The 20,327-nt window shown below is 44.1% G+C and overlaps 1 protein-coding gene across 1 annotated transcript; it reads right to left on the bottom strand.

Annotated features, from left to right (window-relative positions):
• Window positions 1-335: 335 nt before the first annotated feature.
• Window positions 336-19,110, bottom strand: LOC133419729 (NLR family CARD domain-containing protein 3-like). Its single transcript, XM_061709131.1, has 12 exons — window positions 18,932-19,110; window positions 17,833-17,965; window positions 17,588-17,755; window positions 16,749-16,865; window positions 16,507-16,623; window positions 15,935-16,013; window positions 15,374-15,584; window positions 12,839-14,618; window positions 9,016-9,189; window positions 2,230-2,403; window positions 1,722-1,768; window positions 336-1,591 (listed from the first exon to the last, which is right to left on the bottom strand). The coding sequence occupies exons 2-12, from the start codon at window positions 17,919-17,921 to the stop codon at window positions 1,065-1,067; spliced, it is 3,483 nt and encodes a 1,160-aa protein (XP_061565115.1). The 5' UTR covers window positions 17,922-17,965; window positions 18,932-19,110; the 3' UTR covers window positions 336-1,064.
• Window positions 19,111-20,327: the final 1,217 nt, after the last annotated feature.

The raw sequence follows: 20,327 nt of genomic DNA, 5'->3' as shown, positions 1-20,327 counted from the left end.
GACATTTCTAATAAAAGATAACTGCACAAAGAGATGTGTTATTTCGTTATTTAAGCTTTAAAATTGTAGAATTATGATCTGTTAACTTCAGGTCTGGATCTGGACCACAGTGGTCAACAGAAGGACTGCAGGTCTGGATCTGGCTGTTTCCAACATTTATGTGGTCATAAATATGTTCCAGTCAAGTTGTACAGAGGCTGACACCAGGACTTGTTCCCCATTTGCATCTATGGACAGTAGTTGGTATCGATGTTGATGGTTGATTTGTACGGACAAGACGGCAGCAACCAGAATGACATTTATCTAAGCGGCTTAAAGACAAACCAACACTCATGTGATGACATCATAAACACTTTAATATTGTTCAGTAATCGACAAAACTACCTCCCTGAGCTGCAGTCTGCACTCTAGATGCTGAAACAGCTTTTGATGGAGGAAAACAGCTGATTATATTTGGTATCTGCAGAAATATAGATTTGGTAGAAATGTGATCCAGTGGACGATGGACCATAAAATCTGTGGTTGCAATAAAAATATCTTATTTCCAAACAGTTTTCTTGACTCCCTGAATAATCAGGTGAGAAAATAAGAGCTGAAAACAACATTACAGATGACTTCATGGAGGGTTGTCCAGTTCTTCTTCTACAGTCTAGGAACCATAGAAGCAAATTATTGTTGTTGATTTCTCCTTCTACTGACAAATGTACATAAAAATCATGGTAGTACATTTAAAATCAACAAGGCCGACCCCCGGAAAACTAACTGCAGCTGACATGAAGTGAATGATCTCAGCTGAACTGAGCTGCAGAGAAACAACATGCTGCTGTTCACCGTGAAGCTCTGACTGGAAACAGACGGAAGAACAACATGTGGATCCTGGAATAACGGCAGCTTCCACCTTTAGAGGACCGGAAGAGGAAGAAGTTTCCAAGGAATCATTCAGAACAGTTTCCGCAACGTGTGATTTAGGTGTTCTGGTGGAAACAGAGACAGACATGTACAGACTCAACTATCTGTTCAACAGAGACAGTTTCTCTGACAGGAGGAGACTCTGGAGACTGAACTCAACAAAGAGTCACTGAAGAATCAAAACTACACCCGAACCCAGGATAGAGAGGTTCAGTGAATGTGGTGTTGAAGGTGTGGAGGAGGATCAGTCTGTCAGAGGAGACGCTGTAGAATGACAGAGTTCCAGCAGGAACGTCCACATACACTGCTACTCTGTCAGAGACTGAGGAAGAGGAGGAGGAAGGTGTTTCTCTGTTATTGTGAAAGACATCGTACCGACCACCATCATAACATTTCAGCATCCAGGAATGACGGTTCCCTCCAAACCCACAGTCATTAGAGTCTCCTTTCCTCCTGATTCTTCTGTAACTCACTGATACAGAAACTCCTCCTCTCCACTGGACCTCCCAGTAACAGCGACCCGTCAGAACTTCTCTACACAGCAGCTGATGCCAGGAATGAAACCTGTCTGGATGATCAGGATAAGACTGATCCTCCTTCACAAACATCATCTTCCTGTTGTTGTCAGACAGTTTTATGTTTTTATTGACTGTGTTTGTGTCGATGGTGAGTTGACAGGAATCTGATGGAGAAAACAAACAACCCAGCTGCAGTTATTATTGATATGTCATTGATCATTGATGGACTCATGAATGAGTGATGTGTCAGTGTGAAGATGGTTGAATGTGTGAATGAAATAAAAACACACTTACACTTCCATGGACCTGGTTTCAGAAATCGTTGTCCAGCAGGCTCGACCCTGAAAGGAGGAGGGGGGACAGACCAGCACAGTCTCTTTCAGCAAACATGGACATTACATGGCTCTCACACACTGATGAAGGAACAGTCCAACACTTGGACAGATGCACTTGAATGCAGCTCTCTGAAGTCCTGTCTTGTAGTCGTCACGTTGCAGCTCAGTTTGAACACGTTCTTTTCATCTGATTTCATCTCTGCTGAATCAGCAGCAGGAGGAGACCATGTCATGGATGAGTGAAGGTGCAGCTGTTATTGTGCTGTGATGGGCCTGAAAACCACACTGCTGTGGTTCTGGGATGTTTACTGGGTCAAGAACGGCTAAGAGTTGTGAACTGCATCTATCAGCTCTGCTGCAGCAGCTCCATCTGCTCAAAGACCTCTGTTCAAAGCCAGAGAGCCACAAAGATGATGTCCACAACACCATGAAGAGTCCAGCACACTGATGTCCCTCTGTATTCATACCTGAGAGTTTCCAGTCTCCAGCGGGGATCCTCCAGTCCAGCAGACAAAAGCTTCCCTGCTGACTCTCCTGGATGGTTGTAGCTCAGGTCCAGCTCTCTCAGGTGGGAGGGGTTGGAGCTCAGAGCTGAGACCAGAGAAGCACAGCCTTCCTCTGAGATCAGACAGCCTGACAGCCTGCAGACACACAACAAAACACACATGCAGACTCTGAGAGAACTGCTCTGAGACTAAAGCTGACTCTGTCCTCGTGTTCACCTGATGATGGCGCTGAAGGAAAAGTCAGAGGATCAGCAGAAACACTGGAATTCAGTCTGAATCCAACAAATGTTGCTGAGACGTTTCAGCCCAAACTAAACTTGTGGATGAACATCAACATACAAAGAGTCCCACTGCTGCTGAGGACGACAGCACCCAGATGTGGAGAGAGACGTGTGAAGAGCATCATGTGACCTGAACATGTGACATCAAACTCCATGACTGACGTGTCTGTCCTCAACACTTTAGTGAGTTTTACAACCAGATAAGTCAGCTGTGTTTAAAGATCAATTTAATGAGCTTCATTTGAGCTGAATAAACATTTGATTTTCTGACTCTTTTCTCAACCAAAAAGTGTTCGTGTTTCCGGGGACGTCGTTTGGTCTGGAATATTCTGAAGTCTCCAGAAACTTTTTTTTTTTTTTTATTGATCTTTTTATAAGAAACAACATACAATGAAAACATGGAAACATGTAGTCAAACACACGCATTATACATTGTCTCCTTTTTTTTTTTTTTTTTTTAAACACACAAAACCTAACTAAGGAACAGAGTCTCTGTAGCGTTAAATAATAAATAAACAGATGAGCAAGAAATGATCAAAGGAGGAAAGTAATGAATGAGCAAAAGTGCATACAAAAAACAAATGCAGTGGTAAATGCAGATGCCCATAACTGATATCCCATTAACTGGAAATAAATAAAACATAAAAAAACAAATTAAGGAGATGAAAAGAAGATTAAGGGAGGGGGGTCAGTCGGTGGGTAGAGTCTTCAACGCGGTAAAGTGGTCTATGAAGGATTGCCATTTGTGAACGAATTTAGCTGAGTTGCCTTTTATGGAGTATCTCACCTTCTCCAATTTAAGAAAAAACATAACATCACTAAGCCAAATAGAAATAGACGGGGACTTCGGGGGATTTCCATGAAAGTAAGATACGACGTCTTGCTAAAAGGGATGTGAAAGCCAATACTTCTGACTGTGTGGGGCTGATATGTGAGGAGTCAATGGAGAGTCCGAATATTGCTAAGAGAGGGGCCATAACAACTTTTTTACCCAGAACTTTAGACATGATCACAGAATAATCACTCCAAAATTTCTGTAACCTAGGACAGGAGAAAAACATATGACTTAAATTGCAGGGAGAACCCTGGCATCTGTCGCATAGGTCTGCAACATTCGGATATATTTCCGATAATCGGGATTTTGATAGGTGGGCTCTATGCAGCACCTTAAATTGAATAAGTTCAAGTCTAGCGCAAGGCGTGCTAGATCGTATGCTACGGATAGCTTTATCCCACAGCTCCCCTGTGAAGTCAAGGCCCAACTCTCGTCCCCAACCCTCCCGAGCTTTATCTACAGAATGATCATCAAATGTCATACACAGTGCATATATCTTAGATATCAGAGACTTTTGACTGAGTTTCATAGTTAGAAGATCATCCCACGGTTGGTTCGCAGGAAGGGAAGGGAAGCATGGAAACAGAGCAGAGGCGCAGTGTCGAAGCTGGAAGTAGCGAAACAAATGGGAGGCAGGCAAATTGAACTTTGACCTCAGATCTGAAAATGTGGAAAATGTGGAAAAGATACCATCCTTATATAGATCCCTGAAGTGCTTAATGCCCCGGTTGTACCAAATCATAAAAGTGGTGTCTATTAGTGATGGAGGGAACAGATGATTCTTAGTAACAGGTGTATAGATGGATGGAGAAGCAAATTTAAAGTGGCGCCTAAACTGTGACCAAATCTTAAGGGAGGAAAGCACCACAGGGCTATTTGTAAACTTAGAGGGATTCAATGGTAAAGAGGAGGAGAGTAGGGCCGTTACAGAGGATGAAGAGAGTGACTGAGCCTCCAATCTGCACCATAATAACTCAGGAGACTGAAGCCAATAAATTAGTTTGTGAATATGCGCTGACCAATAGTAAAGCATAAAGTTTGGTAGTGCTAGACCCCCATTAAATTTAAATTTTTGGAGAAGCGAATACCTCACTCTGGGTGTCTTACCGGCCCATAAAAAGTTGGAAACAATTTGGTCAAGTGATTTAAAAAAAGATTTGGGTAGAAATAAAGGAGTGCATTGGAACAAAAAAAGAAATTTAAGCAATACAGTCAACAGAGATAATATTGGTGCAATGCTGGTTAAAGGGTCAGATACATATAAAAGGAGGTCGTCTGCATAAAGTGACAATTTGAGTTCCACATTGGACCTAGAGACTCCGCGAAATAGAGGAAGAGTTCTTAAAGCAATTGAAAGTGGTTCGACGGATAGAGCGAATAGCAAAGGGGAGAGAGGGCAGCCCTGTCTCGTGCCACGTGATAGTGTAAAATAAGTGGAGTAGTTGTCATTGGTGTGAATGCTGGCCTGAGGGGAAGTGTAAAGAAGTCTAATCCACGATATAAACCTGTGTCCAAATCCGAATTTATGAAGTGTTGCAAAAAGATAGTTAAATTCGACATGATCAAAAGCTTTTTCAGCATCAATTGCTATAACAACTTCAGGAAGTGGAGAAGAATCTTTAGAGAGAATCACATTAAGAAGTGTACGAACATTATAAAAGAGCTGGCGTCCCTTGATGAAACCATTCTGCTCCTCAGATATGATGCTAGGAAGGATCTTATCAAGACGAATTGCTAGTGCTTTGGCTAAAATTTTGACATCCACATTCAGTAAAGACAAGGGCCTGTAAGAAGTGCATGATTCAGGGTCCTTGTCCTTCTTCAAAAGGAGGGCAATAGACGCCTGCATTAAAGAGGGAGGCAATGAGCCATGATCAAGGGACTCATTGTACATTGAAAGTAAAAGGGGGGCTAATTTGTCTTTGAATTTTTTGAAAAACTCAGCTCCGAACCCATCGGGACCAGGGGCCTTGTTGCTTTGCGTAGCTTCAATGGCGGCAGCAATTTCTTGCAAGCTGAAAGGAGCATCGAGGCCATTAGCCACATCCAAATTAATAGTAGGGACAGTGATATTATCAAGAAAGGAGGTCATTTCTGCTGTGTCAAGTGGAGATTCTGACTCATAGAGAGAGGAGTAGTATGACTTAAAAATTGTGTTGATGGCGATTGGATCGGTGGTAAGTGTGCCATTAGAATCTCTAATGCTGGGAATCAGTCTCAACGTTGCTTGCCTTTTTAATTGGTGAGCCAATAACCTGCTTGGTTTATCGCCGTGTTCATAACAGTTGGCATGAGCGCGTAATAGGAGCCGTTCAGAATCGGCTGTCGCTATAAGATCGAATTTTGACTGCAAATCAAGCCGTTGTTTCAGTAAACTCGGACTTGGGTTAACTGAGTTTAGTCTGTCTGTGTCCTTAATTTTAGATGTGAGCTCCTGTAATTTAGCCCTGCAGATTTTACTGGCGTATGCTGAATAAGAGATAATCTGTCCTCGCAAATATGCTTTGAGTGATTCCCATACTAGCGAAAAACTGGTAGAATCTGTTTTGTTTAATGCAATGAAATCATCTATTGAAGCAGATATAGAAACATTAAATGCATCGTCGGATAAAAGCAATGGATTAAACCTCCAGGGAGAAGAAAAACGGGGGCACTCAGACCATGTTATATTCAAAGTTAGAGGGGCGTGATCCGAAATAACAATTGGGTGGTATACGACAGAAGTAACTTTGGGGATAAGAGAGCCATCAACAAAAAAATAGTCAATACGTGAATATGACTGATGTACTTGTGAAAAAAAAGAGAATTCCTTATCTCCAGGATGTGAGGACCTCCACGGATCAACAAGCCCGTTCTTGACTGTAAAATCGGTAATAGATTTTGACATAGAGGATTGAGTCAAAGTACGAGGATTCGAACGGTCCAAAGAAGGATTAATAACACAATTCAGATCACCGCCCAGTAATGTAATATGCGTATTTAAGAAAGGGAGGTTGCCAAACAGCCTATCCGTAAAATTGGGGTCATCAAAATTAGGGGCATATATATTCACCAACAATACAGGGTTACAGTATAGAGTGCCCGCAACAATAAGATATCTACCATTCTTATCGGATATTGTCCTGGAGACGGAGAAATTGACTCTTTTGTTGATCAAAATTGCTACTCCTCTAGACCTAGAATCAAAATTTGAATGAAAAATATCACCCACCCAAGCTCGTTTGAGTCTGAAATGATCTTTATTTCGCAAATGAGTTTCCTGAAGGAAAGCTATGTCAGTGTCCAAGCGTTTCAAATGTGAAAAAAATCTTTGATCGCTTAATTGGATTATTCACACCTTTAACATTCCAGCTAGTGAATGTAATGTTTGATCCAGTATCAGGCTTGCGCAGATTACGATCGTTCATAAGCATTCTCTGAGAGAAAATAAGACCGACTCACCCACCACCAGAGGAGATATAAGGAAAAGAGGTAAAAGGGAAAACCAAAACAAACAAAACTCAGGAGTATATACATACCTACAGAGACAGAAAGCCAACATCCCATAACCCCCGCCCACCCACCCAACGCACATTAGATGATCCCATCCCCAAACAATGGAAACAGCCGTGCTGGCTTCAAAGGAAGCCATTCTCGAAAAGAGATGCTTTCGACTATAAAGCTAAATACAAAAACAAAAACAAAATTAGCTCCTGCAGAGTTAAAACCTTAAAAAAAAAAATAAATAAAATATGAGGCATATGAAACCAACAATCTGAGCCATTCTGACGATCGCTGTCTTGTCAGGGTAACAACAAACGTTAATTAAATTAAGGAGATCTTTGGCCTATAGAACAATGATATATACATATATGCACTCGCACACCCACACAGACACGCACACACATGCACACAATTTAAGCAAGGACAGGGGTGCGTGCATATTTTCTTATCAAGGCATCATACCAGAGAAATGATTAGGCCTTCAATTTTAAACGGGGTTGTTCCCATTGATAGTTAAAAGAGAGAAAAAAAATAAATAAAAATGAATAAAAAATAAAAAATAAAAATTACGACATAAAGTCCCATTTTCTGAATTGACTCACTCACTCACCCCGGGCCAGAGTCCCGCACGGACAGCAAGCTGGATAAATCGTCCCAGAAAACTAGCTGGTAGTCACTTTTTTTATTTTCCTGATGAATGCCAGGGCTTCATCTGGCGACGTGAAGTCACGTTGCTGGCCATCATGGGTTACACGCAGCCGGGCGGGATACAGCAATCCATACCGGACTCCTTCAATCTCCCGCAGCTGACGGCGCACGTCATTAAAGGCAGCGCGCGCCCGCGCTGTCTTGGCGGTGTGGTCCGGGAACACGGAGATGGTCATACCCCGGACTTTTATCCGCTGCCGCTCTCTCGCCTTTCTCAGGATGTCAGCGCAGTCGGTGTAATAATGGAGCTTGGCCACTATTGCGCGGGGCCGCTCCCCGGGCTTCGGTCTCGGCATGAGGGTGCGGTGGGCTCTGTCCACCACCGGCTCCGCGCCGAGGGAGAAGGCTTCCGCCAAGAGCCTGGAAACACCGGCTGCAGATGAAGAGTCAGGATCCTCCTCCGGGACGCCAATAATCCGTACGTTATGCCGACGAGACCTTGACTCCAAATCCTCGCATCTGTCCTCCAGCCTCACACATTCTTTCGACAAGTGATCCACTTTTTTCTGGAGAGCAACGATGTCGTCTGAGCAGCTTGAGAGCGACAGCTCCATCCCAGCAACCGTGGTCGCGAGACCCGCGACGTCCACCTTCATGGAGGAAATACTGCCAGAAAGATCCGCTTTAAGGGAAAGCAGCTCGGACTTAATGGACGTTAAATTCTCGTTAAGTGCTGCCTGAAGCTCTGTCTTAAATACAGCCGCAACATCATTGCGAAGAGCGGAGAGGAGTTCGGTTTTAAGCCGGCTGAACTCCGCGGCTGGAGCCTGCGCGGCGCAGGTGCTCTCCGGAGGAGGAGAATCACCGCGGGGTGAGGAGGCAGCATGAGCAGCAGGCCACGGGTTAGCTGGAGGGTTATTCCCCGCTTTGATGGACTTTGGAGGCATTTCCGTGGTAAGTCGTCGAAGTAACCGCGTTGAAAATAAGTTAGTTAAAACCAAAGCCGTGGGAGTGATGCAAAAAGTGCCAATAAATGTTGAATTAAAATTAACTCTGCAGGAGCTCCACTAATCACGTCTCACCCCATGTACAGCTAAGCCGGAAGCCCCTCCAGAAACAATTTGCTTGTTTTTATTCAAGGTCAGATGATCAGAAATGGATCAATGACAGAATATTGATCAGTCCAGCACCTTGTGGACATCCAGACAAAGACTGAGTCATGTGTGGACAAACTTGTTGATACTCTTCAATTAAGGAAGATAAAAACACCCACGATCACTGAAATAACCTGAAACTGACTAAACTACAAACAGATGTTTATGTGGAGGCCTTGGTGGAGCCCTTCTCCTCATTCATCATCCTCACACAGTTCTGACCGACTGTCTGTAGCGCTTCAACCCGATCTGGACCCAGTTACAGTTATTAAAACTCTCATCAACAATCCTTCAATATCAACCACAGTTCTAACGGTCAACAGTTGAACACTTGGTGGATTCTGACCTGAGAGACTCCAGGTGACAGTGTGGACTCTCCAGTCCAGGACACAGCTTCTTCAGTCCTGAATCCTGCAGGTGGTTGTTACTCAGGTCCAGTTCTGTCAGACTGGAGGACTGAGAGCTGAGAACTGAGGACAGATCTGCACAGATGTCCTCTGAGAGGTTACAGTCACTCAACCTGCAGAGGAGATTAAAGAGAAATAATCATGTAATTTAAACATTGATTATTTAATCACATACAAACCCAGTGAGTTTTTTTTTTGTTTTTTCTGGGGGGGGGGGGGGGGGGGTGACATCCACTGCCAATCCAGGAAGCAAGAACACACGGAGGAACACGTCGAGCACTGGAGATCTGCAACAAAAACCACAAACGAAACACAAAACCGACACGGAGCCGACCAAAACACGAGCAGCAATCGACCCAAATCTCGAGATCCGATCACAGTCTAAGCTAAGCTACCACAAGTAACTACAGAGCAAGCATGCAGGTGAACAAGCCAGTGTGTATGTCTATGTGTGTGTGTGCGTGTATGTATATGATTATGTGTGTGTGTGTGTGTGTGTGTGTGTGTGTGTGTGTGTGTGTGTGTGTGTGTGTGTGTGTGTGTGTGTGTGTGTGTGTGTGTGTGTGTTTGTGTGTGTATGTGTGTGTATGTATATGTTTGTGTGGCTGTGTGTGTGTGTGTGTGTGTGTATGTGTGTGTGTGTGTGTGTGTGTGTGTGTGTGTGTGTGTGTGTGTTTGTAGGAGCGTGTATATGTATGTGTGGCTAAGTGTGTGTGTGTGTGTGTGTGTGTGTGTGTGTGTGTGTGTGTGTGTGTGTGTGTGTGTGTGTGTGTGTGTGTGTGTGTGTGTGTGTGTGTGTGTGTGTGTGTGTGTGTGTGTGTGTAATAATCCTATCAAAGCTCCACCTGAAGTATATCTATAATGGGGGAGGGGGAGGGGGCAACCCCGCCACCCACGAGACCAGAGGCCGACAAGGAAGAACCCCGGAACCCAGGCCACCAGCAACCCCACAGAGGGTGAGAAGAGGGCAGTAGGAAACCCACCGCCAGCGAGGCCCTCCCCACCCCCCACCCCCACACGGGAAGTGACAGCCAAGGATCCCGCAGCGGTGGACCGCTACACAGGCAATCCCCGGCCACCCCCGGTCCAGGCCGGACATGTGGCCAGGAAGCCCTCACCCTCCAAGCCAACGACCCCCACCCGGCGAGGGGCCAGCCTGCCCGGAGAGACAGAGCCGCCCCGGCCGCCGACGCGCCCCCACGAAAGTGGCCCTCCAGGACCAGAGGGGCGCCCGGCCGCGGGGGCAGTGGGGGGGACCGGAGACGGGCCCGGAGAGAGGGAACCCCCCAACAGGGTGACACCCGCGCGGGCCTGACAACGGAGCGCCCCAGACCCAGGCATCCCATTCATCCATCCATTCATCTATCCGGTATCTATAATAATAATAATAATAATAATAATATAATATAATATAATATAATATACTAACCACAATAATGATGATAACAATATAACAATAATAATGATAATAATAATAATAATAATAATAATAATGATAATAATAATAATAATAATAATAATAATAATAATAATAATAATAATAATAATAATAATAATAACCATCTTTGTATAGTAATAATATCAATAAATTATTACATTTTGGCCCAATTGAGGCCTAAATCCTCCATGGCAGGACCCTTCCATACCACATTCTCACCGACAAAGACGCACATTCACGCACCGTTTCCCCCTCCCCGGGGAGGACCAGCACCGTTAGAAGGCACCCCAGGCTGCGCGGCGAGCCCCGCCAGGCCCGGGAATCGCGACCCACCTATCCCAGGCTGGCGAGGGAACGCGGGTGATGCGGGCCCCCCTCCCGACCCTGGTGTTAGGTGCATGTAATTAATGCCATAAAAGCAGGGAGGGGGAGGTCAGGGTATCATGTTGACAATGATCCCCCCCTTCCAGAACTAAGTATACTTGTTAAATGTATTTATTAAATGTTGAATGTGCAGTGTCTACAGTGTTATTAAAACCGTGAGGCGGGGAGGGCCGGGCCACGCGGGACAATGTCCCCCACGCCCAGGACCCCCTGCCCCTGCCTATGTGCGTATGAATCATGTAAGGGGAGGAAGGAGGGGGAGCGGAGGCCGAAGCCAGGAGGCAGGACCAGCGGAGCCGGCCCTGTAAGGATGTCCACGCTCCCCCACCAGCCATCCAAGTTGACGGGGGCCGGCCCTCCGAGCCGGGCCAGGGCCCCACCGTACCTCCACGGGCGCCCCCGGTGCCGCCGGAGCCCCCAGGCAGAGGGGGAAATGGTCCAACATCCCTCCATTCCCTCCATACTGACAACATAAGACATAGACACCTGAGAATGGCTCCACCCTGCCGCCGCTCCCGCCCGTGCCCCCCCTTGCACCCCCCGACCAGGGGAGGCCCAATCCCCGGACCTGGCTCCCCCACCACCCCCCGGGGCCACCCCGATGGTCACCCCAAAGGTCACGGAGTCCCCACAGACGCAGGGGCATGCGGCCCCCGCCCAGCAATGGAGGACCAAGGCAGCAATGCCCCCCCAGCGCAGACAGCCACCCCCCACCCAGGCAGGGCCGGGCCCTTCGAGTGGGACCCCACGCCCATAGTCCAGCCCTCCCCAAGAAAACCGGAGACGCCCATGAGGTAACCCCCCCATAGGCCCCCAAGGCCCCCCCCCGGCCAGGGACAGGGCCTCACGGCCCCACCCACCGCCCCCCAGGGTGTATTAAAAGGTACAAACTGTCCTCCTATAATTAAATGCTGTAGATACCGTATTCCTTGATCCCTCCATTGAGAGAAAAGTTTACCATCTTTTTATCATTCTTCAGGATGTCTGGGTTGTTCCATATGGGTGTACGGTCACATGGAAAAAGTTAAATTTTAGCTACTTTAAGGAATTCCCACCAGGCTGTCAGAGTTGTGCTAATATTAATGCTTTTAAAAACATTTATGATGTTTAATGCCTTGACTAATAAATGCTAACTCTGAGATATCCAGATCATTGCAAAACACTTGCTCTGAGTCCAGCCATTGACTATCTAAAGAATGATTTTTCGACCATTTTACAATGTACTGTAATTTATTGTCTATGAAGTAATACTGGAAGTTAGGTAACACCAAACCAAACCTCCACATTCTTTGGATTTTTGCAATGTCTTCAAACTAATACGTGGTGTTTTATTCTTCCACAAAAATTTTGATACATATGAATCCAATGACTTAAACCAAGAAGGAGGGGGTTTGAATGGTATCATTGAGAAAAAATAATTTACTTTTGGTAAAACCATCATTTGAATGGTGACTATTCTTCCCATTAGTGAAATGGGAAGAGAGCTCCATCTGGAAAGATCATCTTCTATTTTCTTTAAAAGCTGAACATAATTTAAATGTATTAACTCTGACAGCCTAGGGGAGATATTTATGCCTAAATATCTAATGTTCCCTGATTGTAATTTGGTATTGGCTATATTCCTAAAATTGCAGTTAACACACAAAACTGTGGATTTAGACCAATTCATAGAATAGTCAGACAGAGATGAAAATCCCTCTATAAGTGCAATTGTCTGTGATAGTGAAGTTTGTGAAATCTGGAAGAGTAGTACGCTGCACTACAGTCTTGATGAAAGCTGCATTTCTCTTCTCTGCATGTCAAGTTTCCTGAGATGACTCATTTAGGAGAACTGGTCCCACATGAACCTGAACTTAGCTGAACAGTGAATTTAACTGGTTTCCTCCAAGAACACAACATGTGATTGTAACTAAAACAGATGTGTCTGTGTTCGTCCTTACACAACTTTCTTGGATGCTTTGACCACCGGCAGCAGTCTCCGTAGAACCTTGTCTGAGGCTGAGTATTTCTTCAGGTCAAACACCTCCAGATTTTCTGATGACAGTAAGATGAAGACCAGAGCCGACCACTGAGCAGGAGACAGTTTATCTCTGGAGAGACGTCCTGACCTCAGGGACCGTTGGACCTCCTCCACCAGAGAACCATCGTTCAGTTCATTCAGACAGTGGAACAGGTTGATGCTTTTCTCTGCAGACAGATCCTCACTGATCTTCTTCTTGATGTATTTAACTGTTTGCTGATTGTTCTGTGAACTTCTTTGTTCTGGTTCCAGCAGACCTCGTAGGAGAATCTGATTGGTCTCCAGTTTGAGACCCAGGAGGAAGCGGAGGAACAAGTCCAGGTGTCCGTTTGGACTCTGTAAGGCCTTGTCCACTGCACTATGATAGAGGTCAGTCTCTGCTCTTTTTTTAAACCACCTGAAGGTCTTTCTTTGTTCCTCCAGCAGGTTGACTCCAGACTTGATGAAGGTCCGATGGACATGAAGAGCAGCCAGAAACTCCTGAACACTCAGGTGGATGAAGCAGAAGACCTGGTCCTGGTACAGGCTTCTCTCCTCTCTAAAGATCTGGGTGAACACTCCTGAGTACACTGAAGCCTCTCTGACATTGATGCCACACTCTCTCAGGTCTGGTTCATAGAAAATCAGGTTTCCTTTCTGCAGCTGCTCAAAAGCCAGTTTTCCCAGAGACTCCACCATTTTCCTGCTCTCTGGACTCCAGTGTGGATCCGTCCCAGCTCCTCCATCGTACTTGACCTTCTTCAGTTTGGCTTGGACCACCAGGAAGTGGATGTACATCTCAGTCAGGGTCTTGGGCAGCTCCCCTCCCTCTCTGGTTTCCAGGACTTTCTCCAGGACCGTAGCAGTGATCCAGCAGAAGACTGGGATGTGGCACATGATGTGGAGGCTCCGTGATGTCTTGATATGGGAGATGATCCTGCTGGTCTGCTCCTCTTCTCTGAACCTCTTCCTGAAGTATTCCTCCTTCTGTGGGTTGCTGAACCCTCTGACCTCTGTCACCATGGAGACACACTCAGGAGGGATCTGATTGGCTGCTGCAGGTCGTGTAGTGATCCAGAGACGAGCAGAAGGAAGCAGGTTCCCCCTGATGAGGTTTGTCAGCAGCACATCCACTGAGGTGGACTCTGTAACATCAGTCAGGACCTCATTGTTGTGGAAGTCCAGAGGAAGTCGACTCTCATCCAGACCGTCAAAGATGAACACAACCTGGAACTCTTCAAAGCTGCAGATTTCTCTGGTTTCAGTGAAGAAGTGATGAACTAGTTCCACCAAGCTGAACTTTCTCTCTTTCAGCACATTCAGCTCTCTGAAGGTGAATGGAAGCAGGAACTGGATGTCCTGGTTGGCTCCTTCAGCCCAGTCCAGAGTGAACTTCTGTGTTAGGACTGTTTTCCCGATGCCGGCCACTCCCTTCGTCATCACTGTTCTGATTGGTTCATCTCTTCCAGGTGGGAGTTTAAAGATGTCTTCCTGTCGGATGGTTGTTTCTGCTCCGTTTGGTTTCCTGGAAGCTACTTCAATCTGTCTGACTTCATGTTCATCGTTGACCTCTCCAGTCCCTCCCTCTGTGATGTAGAGCTCTGTGTAGATCTGCTCCAGAAGGGTTGGGTTTCCTGCTTTAACAATCCCCTCAAACACACACCAGCCCTTCTTCTTCAGCTTAGACTTCAGCCGCTTTTTACAAACTTCAGCAAAAGTACCTTAATAAAAGTGGAAAAAAAACAATTAGTGTTTTATAAAGTTCAACTTAATTCTCCTAAAGAATCAGGATGTGAACCGACACTGATCGACACTGATCGACTCTGACGTTACGATGAGCTGTCCAATATTGAGTAGAATCACTTTCACCACCAAAACACCTCTGAACATTCAGGACATGGAAGTGACAAGAACATCTGGGGGTCCTGGAGTTTCTAGTACCAGGATGTTAGCAGTACAGCCCTGGTGGGTTGTGGGGTGTTGTGTTGTTGTTATTGTTGTGGTGTCTGTGAAGTGGATTTTCCAGGTTTAGGATTTGAAAACACCAGAAGATGATCTGATCCAATAAGCTGCAGAACCATCAAGACTATCTGGAGTTAAAGCAGGATTCCTGGAAGAGGAAAACCAGGACTAAAATATTCCAGTTATCTTGTGGCGTTGGTCAGTTAAAAATGTTTATTGAGGTCCACTCCTGTCCTGTACAGGGAGGGTGCTACTGTAGGGGGGTGCTGGGACCATGTTGGGGCAACTGGTCTGCAGAAATGTTTGGCTGGGTGTCAATGTCAAAATAACATTCATGTGGATCAAGAATGCATATCTGACTCCAGCATAACATTGTTGGAACAAGATGAGCAGAGTTCCTTCCTTCATCTTTCAGTGGTTTTAATGTTGTGGCTGATCTGTGAATGTCGTTCATCTCCTGAGGCATTCTGGGTCATTTATCCAGCAGATTAAATGTTCATAGGAATCCTCTTACCACTCTGCAGACGCTCAGCAAGCTCCTCCTGCTTCATTCTCCTCAGGAAGTTCACTGCGATCATCACAAACGCCTCTCTGCTGCCCCTCCTCTGCTCTTCATCCTCACCCTGCAACACGTGCTCTAGGGATTCTGGGTAATCTGGACTCAGACCCTTCTGGATCTTCTTCAGCTCGTTCTTCACAAACAGGACAATGTTGTCCTCCAGCAGCTGGAACAGAAGACCACATGAAGGACAAAATCAGACTGAAACCACGGAGACAAACATGAGACCTGTGTTGGACAGACTGAGAGTCCACTGGTCTCCAGAGACCAGCATGGAGACAAACATCAGGTCCATGTTGGACAGACTGACAGTCCACTGGTCTCCAGAGACCAGCATGGAGACAAACATCAGACCCGTGTTGGACACACTGACAGTCCACTGGTCTCCAGAGACCAGCATTGAGACAAACATTAGACCCATGTTGGACAGACTGACAGTCCACTGGTCTCCAGAGACCAGCATGGAGACAAACATCAACAGAACAGATGGAGAAGCAGTTGTTGTTCATTACAGACCAGAAAGATGGAGTCCAGCTGTGTCTGATGCTGCTGGACAGACGGACCTCCGGGAGGCTCTGAGCTCTGCTGGTCCACTCTGAGGAGGAACCAGGAAGAATTAGCTCACATCATGTCTGTCCTCACAGAGACAAACACCAGCTGAAGGTCCATGAAGTCCTGTTTGGATGAGGACTGTCCATCAGAGGACTGGTGGTGGTGAAGGTTTACTAGTCCTGCTGATCCACTGAGAACGTACATGTGACCTCAGTGAAAAGTTACAACAAGATCAGGAACATGGACAACTGATGGAGACATGAAGCAGCTGAGGAACTCTGGATCATCATCAGGATCAGTAAGAGGAACTCTGGATCATCATCAGGATCAGTCCTGTGGAAGGTAAGACCTCCAGATCTGTCAACCAGAGGAAAAAGCTCCTGACAGGAGATGAAGATCTATGAGGAGGAAGCTCAGATCACCATCAGGTGATGGAGGACCACAGGGGTCCAGGAATACACGGATCTACTCAGGAAGAAACATGTGGAGTTTTCCTAACATGAGGACCGGTTTAAATACATTTAAATACATCTCACCTCTCTGAAGAAGACTGTTGGTCTCCTTTAAAGTTAAGATATCTATCATTTGAGTGGTCGCTCTTCAAGGACAAACAGCTGGGTTCATGTTCAAGAGACTCTCTTTTCTGATGGACCCTGATAGAAGACAAAAGTTCAAAATGTAAATATTCTATATGAAAAAGAAGTTATACAGATAGAAATATTCAGTCTATTTAAAAAGCATTAAACATAAATCATTGGCAGCGTTTGGATACACTCACCTCTTTACAGCAGAACGTTGCTCTCCTTTAAAGTTAATAACATATTCCTTTGACTGGTCACTCTTCAAGGACAAACAGCTGGGTTCAGGTTCAAGAGAGTCTCTTTTCTGATGGACCCTGATACAAGACAAAAGTTCAAAATATAAATATTCTATTTATATGAAAAACAAGATATACAGATAAAAATATTTAGTCTATTTAAAAAGTATTAAATAGAAATCATTGGCAGCGTTTGGATACACTCACCTATAGGGGTGGGCAAAAATATTGATACGGCAATATATTGCGATACATAGTCTCCCGATACGATATCGATATTCAATGTATGTATCGCGATATATTGCCGTATCAATATTTTTGCCCACCCCTAGCTGCACTTTATTTTGTGATTTCAGTGTGGGTGAGACACTGCATTTTATTTTTGTCATTTTAAGTCAGGGGCAAGTAGCTGTACTGTATTTTTGTGATTTCAATTTCAGTGTGGGTGAGACACTGCATTTTATTTTGAGTATTTTGTATCTAAGAATAATGCACACACTGCACTTTTCATTGTGTTTCAGTGTGTTTTTTCATGCAAATATGTTGCATAATTAAAATGGAAAGTTTGAATTACATTGTTTTGACTCAGTCTGTCCAATGCATTATCACTATCATCTGATGTACATATATACAACTTGGATTTTAAGATGTGTAATGCATTTTTAAATTTTTCGGTGAACTATGTAGAATATCGGGATATATCGCATAATCGGGATATCGCAATGTGTATCGTATCGTGGCTCAAGTATAGTGATGCGTATCGTATCGTGAGGTCCTTCCCAATACCCACCCCTACTCACCTATTTACAGCCGAACGTTGCTCTCCTTTAAAGTTAATAACATATTCCTTTGACTGGTCGCTCTTCAAGGAGACACAGCTGGGTCCAGGTCCAGGTCCAGGTCCAGGTCCAGGTCCAGGTCCACGTCCAGGTCCAGGTCCAGGTCCAGGTCCAGGTCCATGTTGATTCCTGTAATAATGAGGTTTGGTGAGTATTGAGCTCTGACATGCAGAAGAGTCAGGGACAGTTAGAGATGCTCATCTCACCTCTGAGCTTTGCTCCGACTCTCATGTTCCCCACACAGAGAGGCTTTAGAGGGAGGGACTCCCTCCTCTCTGTCCTCACACTGGTCCATTCTGCTGAATTCACGTCCACATCAGCTCACACACACACCTTCATCTGCAGAGGAAACACACATCACTTTTGGCTTAAGGCTTTTCTCCCACTAGGGGAGTTTTTACCTGCCATTGTTTATGTAATAATTGCTCAGGGGTCATGTTCTGGGTCTCTGGAAAGCGTCTAGAGACAACATCTGTTGTATTAGACGCTATACAAATAAAATTGAATTGAATTTAATTGAATTGAATCACTGGTGTTGGACAGAGATCAGCTGATCCTGCACTGGTTTGCTCCTCTCTTTAGTGTTTATGTCACTTGAATGCAGTCAGAAACCAGTGGGAGGTGGAGGAAGTCACTGATACAGCCGTATCTGCTGATCCGAGCTGCTCTGAAGCTTTCTCTCAGCGCATTTGTATTCATTATTTATATACATATTTCTTTCTACATATGTTTTGTACTATTACAAGATAGTAATATGTTTATAGGCCTACACTGTACATGTGTAATTGACAATAAAAGGCAATCTATTATATTTTCTCCTTTTTTGTCTTCTCCTTTTCTATTTCTAAGATTAAAAATATTAAATACTGTGACTAACAGAGTTTTTTTTTCTGCAGAAACAGGAAGTTGAAAATCTCGAACAAGCAGAAAGAGACTCTGCCACTACGTGAGTCTGGTTCCTGTAAATGTGAAGGAGGGGAAACTGTCCTGCAGAGACACGTGTCCTCCTCCTTCACAGCCTCATCACACAACACTTACACAAGCAGCAAACAACTTCCTCCAGGAACCACGCTTTATTTTGAAAGGCTTGACAGGAAACAGCAGCCTGACTTTAATGCTGGAGATGACAGCTTCATTCCAGGAAATAAAAACCCTAAAGTTTGATCGATGAAGAAAACTAATCATCATCATCATTTATCAATAATAAAACCAATAAAAATGTCATTAACAATCATGTAGATTTGTCTTCAGACACAAGAATGATCAAAGTTTGCAGGTAAATCAGAAGTGAGAATAAGTTCCTACCTTCACCTGTTAGAGTCAAAAGACAAAGTTCAGGAGTGAAATAAACTTTTAAGTATTGATCCGGTTATCAGCAGCTGTTCTCCGTCTTCGGATCACCTCACCGGGCGGGTTTAACGCATGTTCTTCCACATGTGTTGCGGCAGATGTTCTTTCACTCTGACCGAGAGTCGGTCGCCTCCACAGCAGCTGCTTGTGAGAGTTTCCTGGTTCAGCGCGACGCGGCCGGTACGTGTCATACCGGCCGCCACCACTAGGGGGCGGAGTGTAAACTCGGTTTAACGGACAAAATACAACAAGGAGAGAACTGCTGGAAACTACTGAGTAAAGGAAAACTAGAACACCAACTACATTGTGCTGGAGAAATAACACAAATAAAAACAACTAAGCTCAGGTACAAATTGAGGGTGTAAACATTGAAAGAGTACATGAAAATACATTTGTTGGGGTAATTATACTGTAGATGACAAGATTTGCAGGAAATCTCATATTAAACATCCACAACAAAGTATCTAGAGGCATCTCAGTTCTGACCAGAGCAAAACAATTCCTGGATAATAAATCACTCTGCATTCTGTTACTGTTTAGAGGTTCGGGGAAATACATATAAAAGTTCACTGCAGCCACTATTCATTCTGCAGAAAAGAGCCATCAGAATAATTCATAATGCTGGTATTCGTGAACACACCAATTAAGTATCCTTCAATTCTAAAATAATCAAATTTTTTAACATAGTGGAATTCCAAACAGCACAATTCATGTATAAAGCTAGGAACAACTTATTACAGTCTCACTTACAGGAAATGTTTTATGACAGAGAGGGGAAGTTTAATTTAAGGGGTACTCTAAATTTTAGGACTCGCAGAACACGAACAACTATGAAAAGATTTTCTATATCAGTCAGTGGAGTTAAACTATGGAACAGAATGGATTCAGAATTAAAACAATGTCCAAACATTAACCAAAATAAATGTGTGTAACGTGTGTAAGTAGTTATGTAAATAGTATATATATATATATATATATATATATATATATATATATATATATATATATATATATATATATATATATATATATATATATATATATATATATATATACATATATATATATATATATATATATATATATATATATATATATATAGCAGATGGAGTTATTATAGAGATAGTATGGTGTAAATAAGTATTTTAAATAAATATTTATATGGGCATGTATGTACAAATATATAGAAATACTCAACTATGTGTATGTATGTATAGGAAAGTGTGTGAGTATAATTATAGTATAGTTAGTTATTATAAATACGTGTTAATACATGATTAGTGAATGGGGTAGGATTAAATAATTAGGATTAAATACACTTCTTCCTACTCCTTTTTGCACATGTAAATTA

This window comes from Cololabis saira, chromosome 19 (assembly GCF_033807715.1).
Source record: "Cololabis saira isolate AMF1-May2022 chromosome 19, fColSai1.1, whole genome shotgun sequence".
Lineage (NCBI taxonomy): Eukaryota > Metazoa > Chordata > Actinopteri > Beloniformes > Belonidae > Cololabis > Cololabis saira.
Note: the sequence above shows the minus strand (reverse complement) of the source record. Positions and strands in the feature narration are given on the sequence as shown.

Excerpts from the sequence above, each read along its gene's own strand:
- LOC133419729 (XM_061709131.1), bottom strand. The coding sequence starts at position 17,921 with ATGGACCAGTGTGAGGACAGAGAGGAGGGAGTCCCTCCCTCTAAAGCC. Across the intron at positions 16,624-16,748 it reads CAACGTTCTGCTGTAAAGAG|GGTCCATCAGAAAAGAGAGT; the intron begins GTGAGTGTATCC and ends GTCTTCTATCAG. Across the intron at positions 9,190-12,838 it reads AAAGCATCCAAGAAAGTTGT|GTTGAGTGACTGTAACCTCT; the intron begins GTAAGGACGAAC and ends TCTCCTCTGCAG.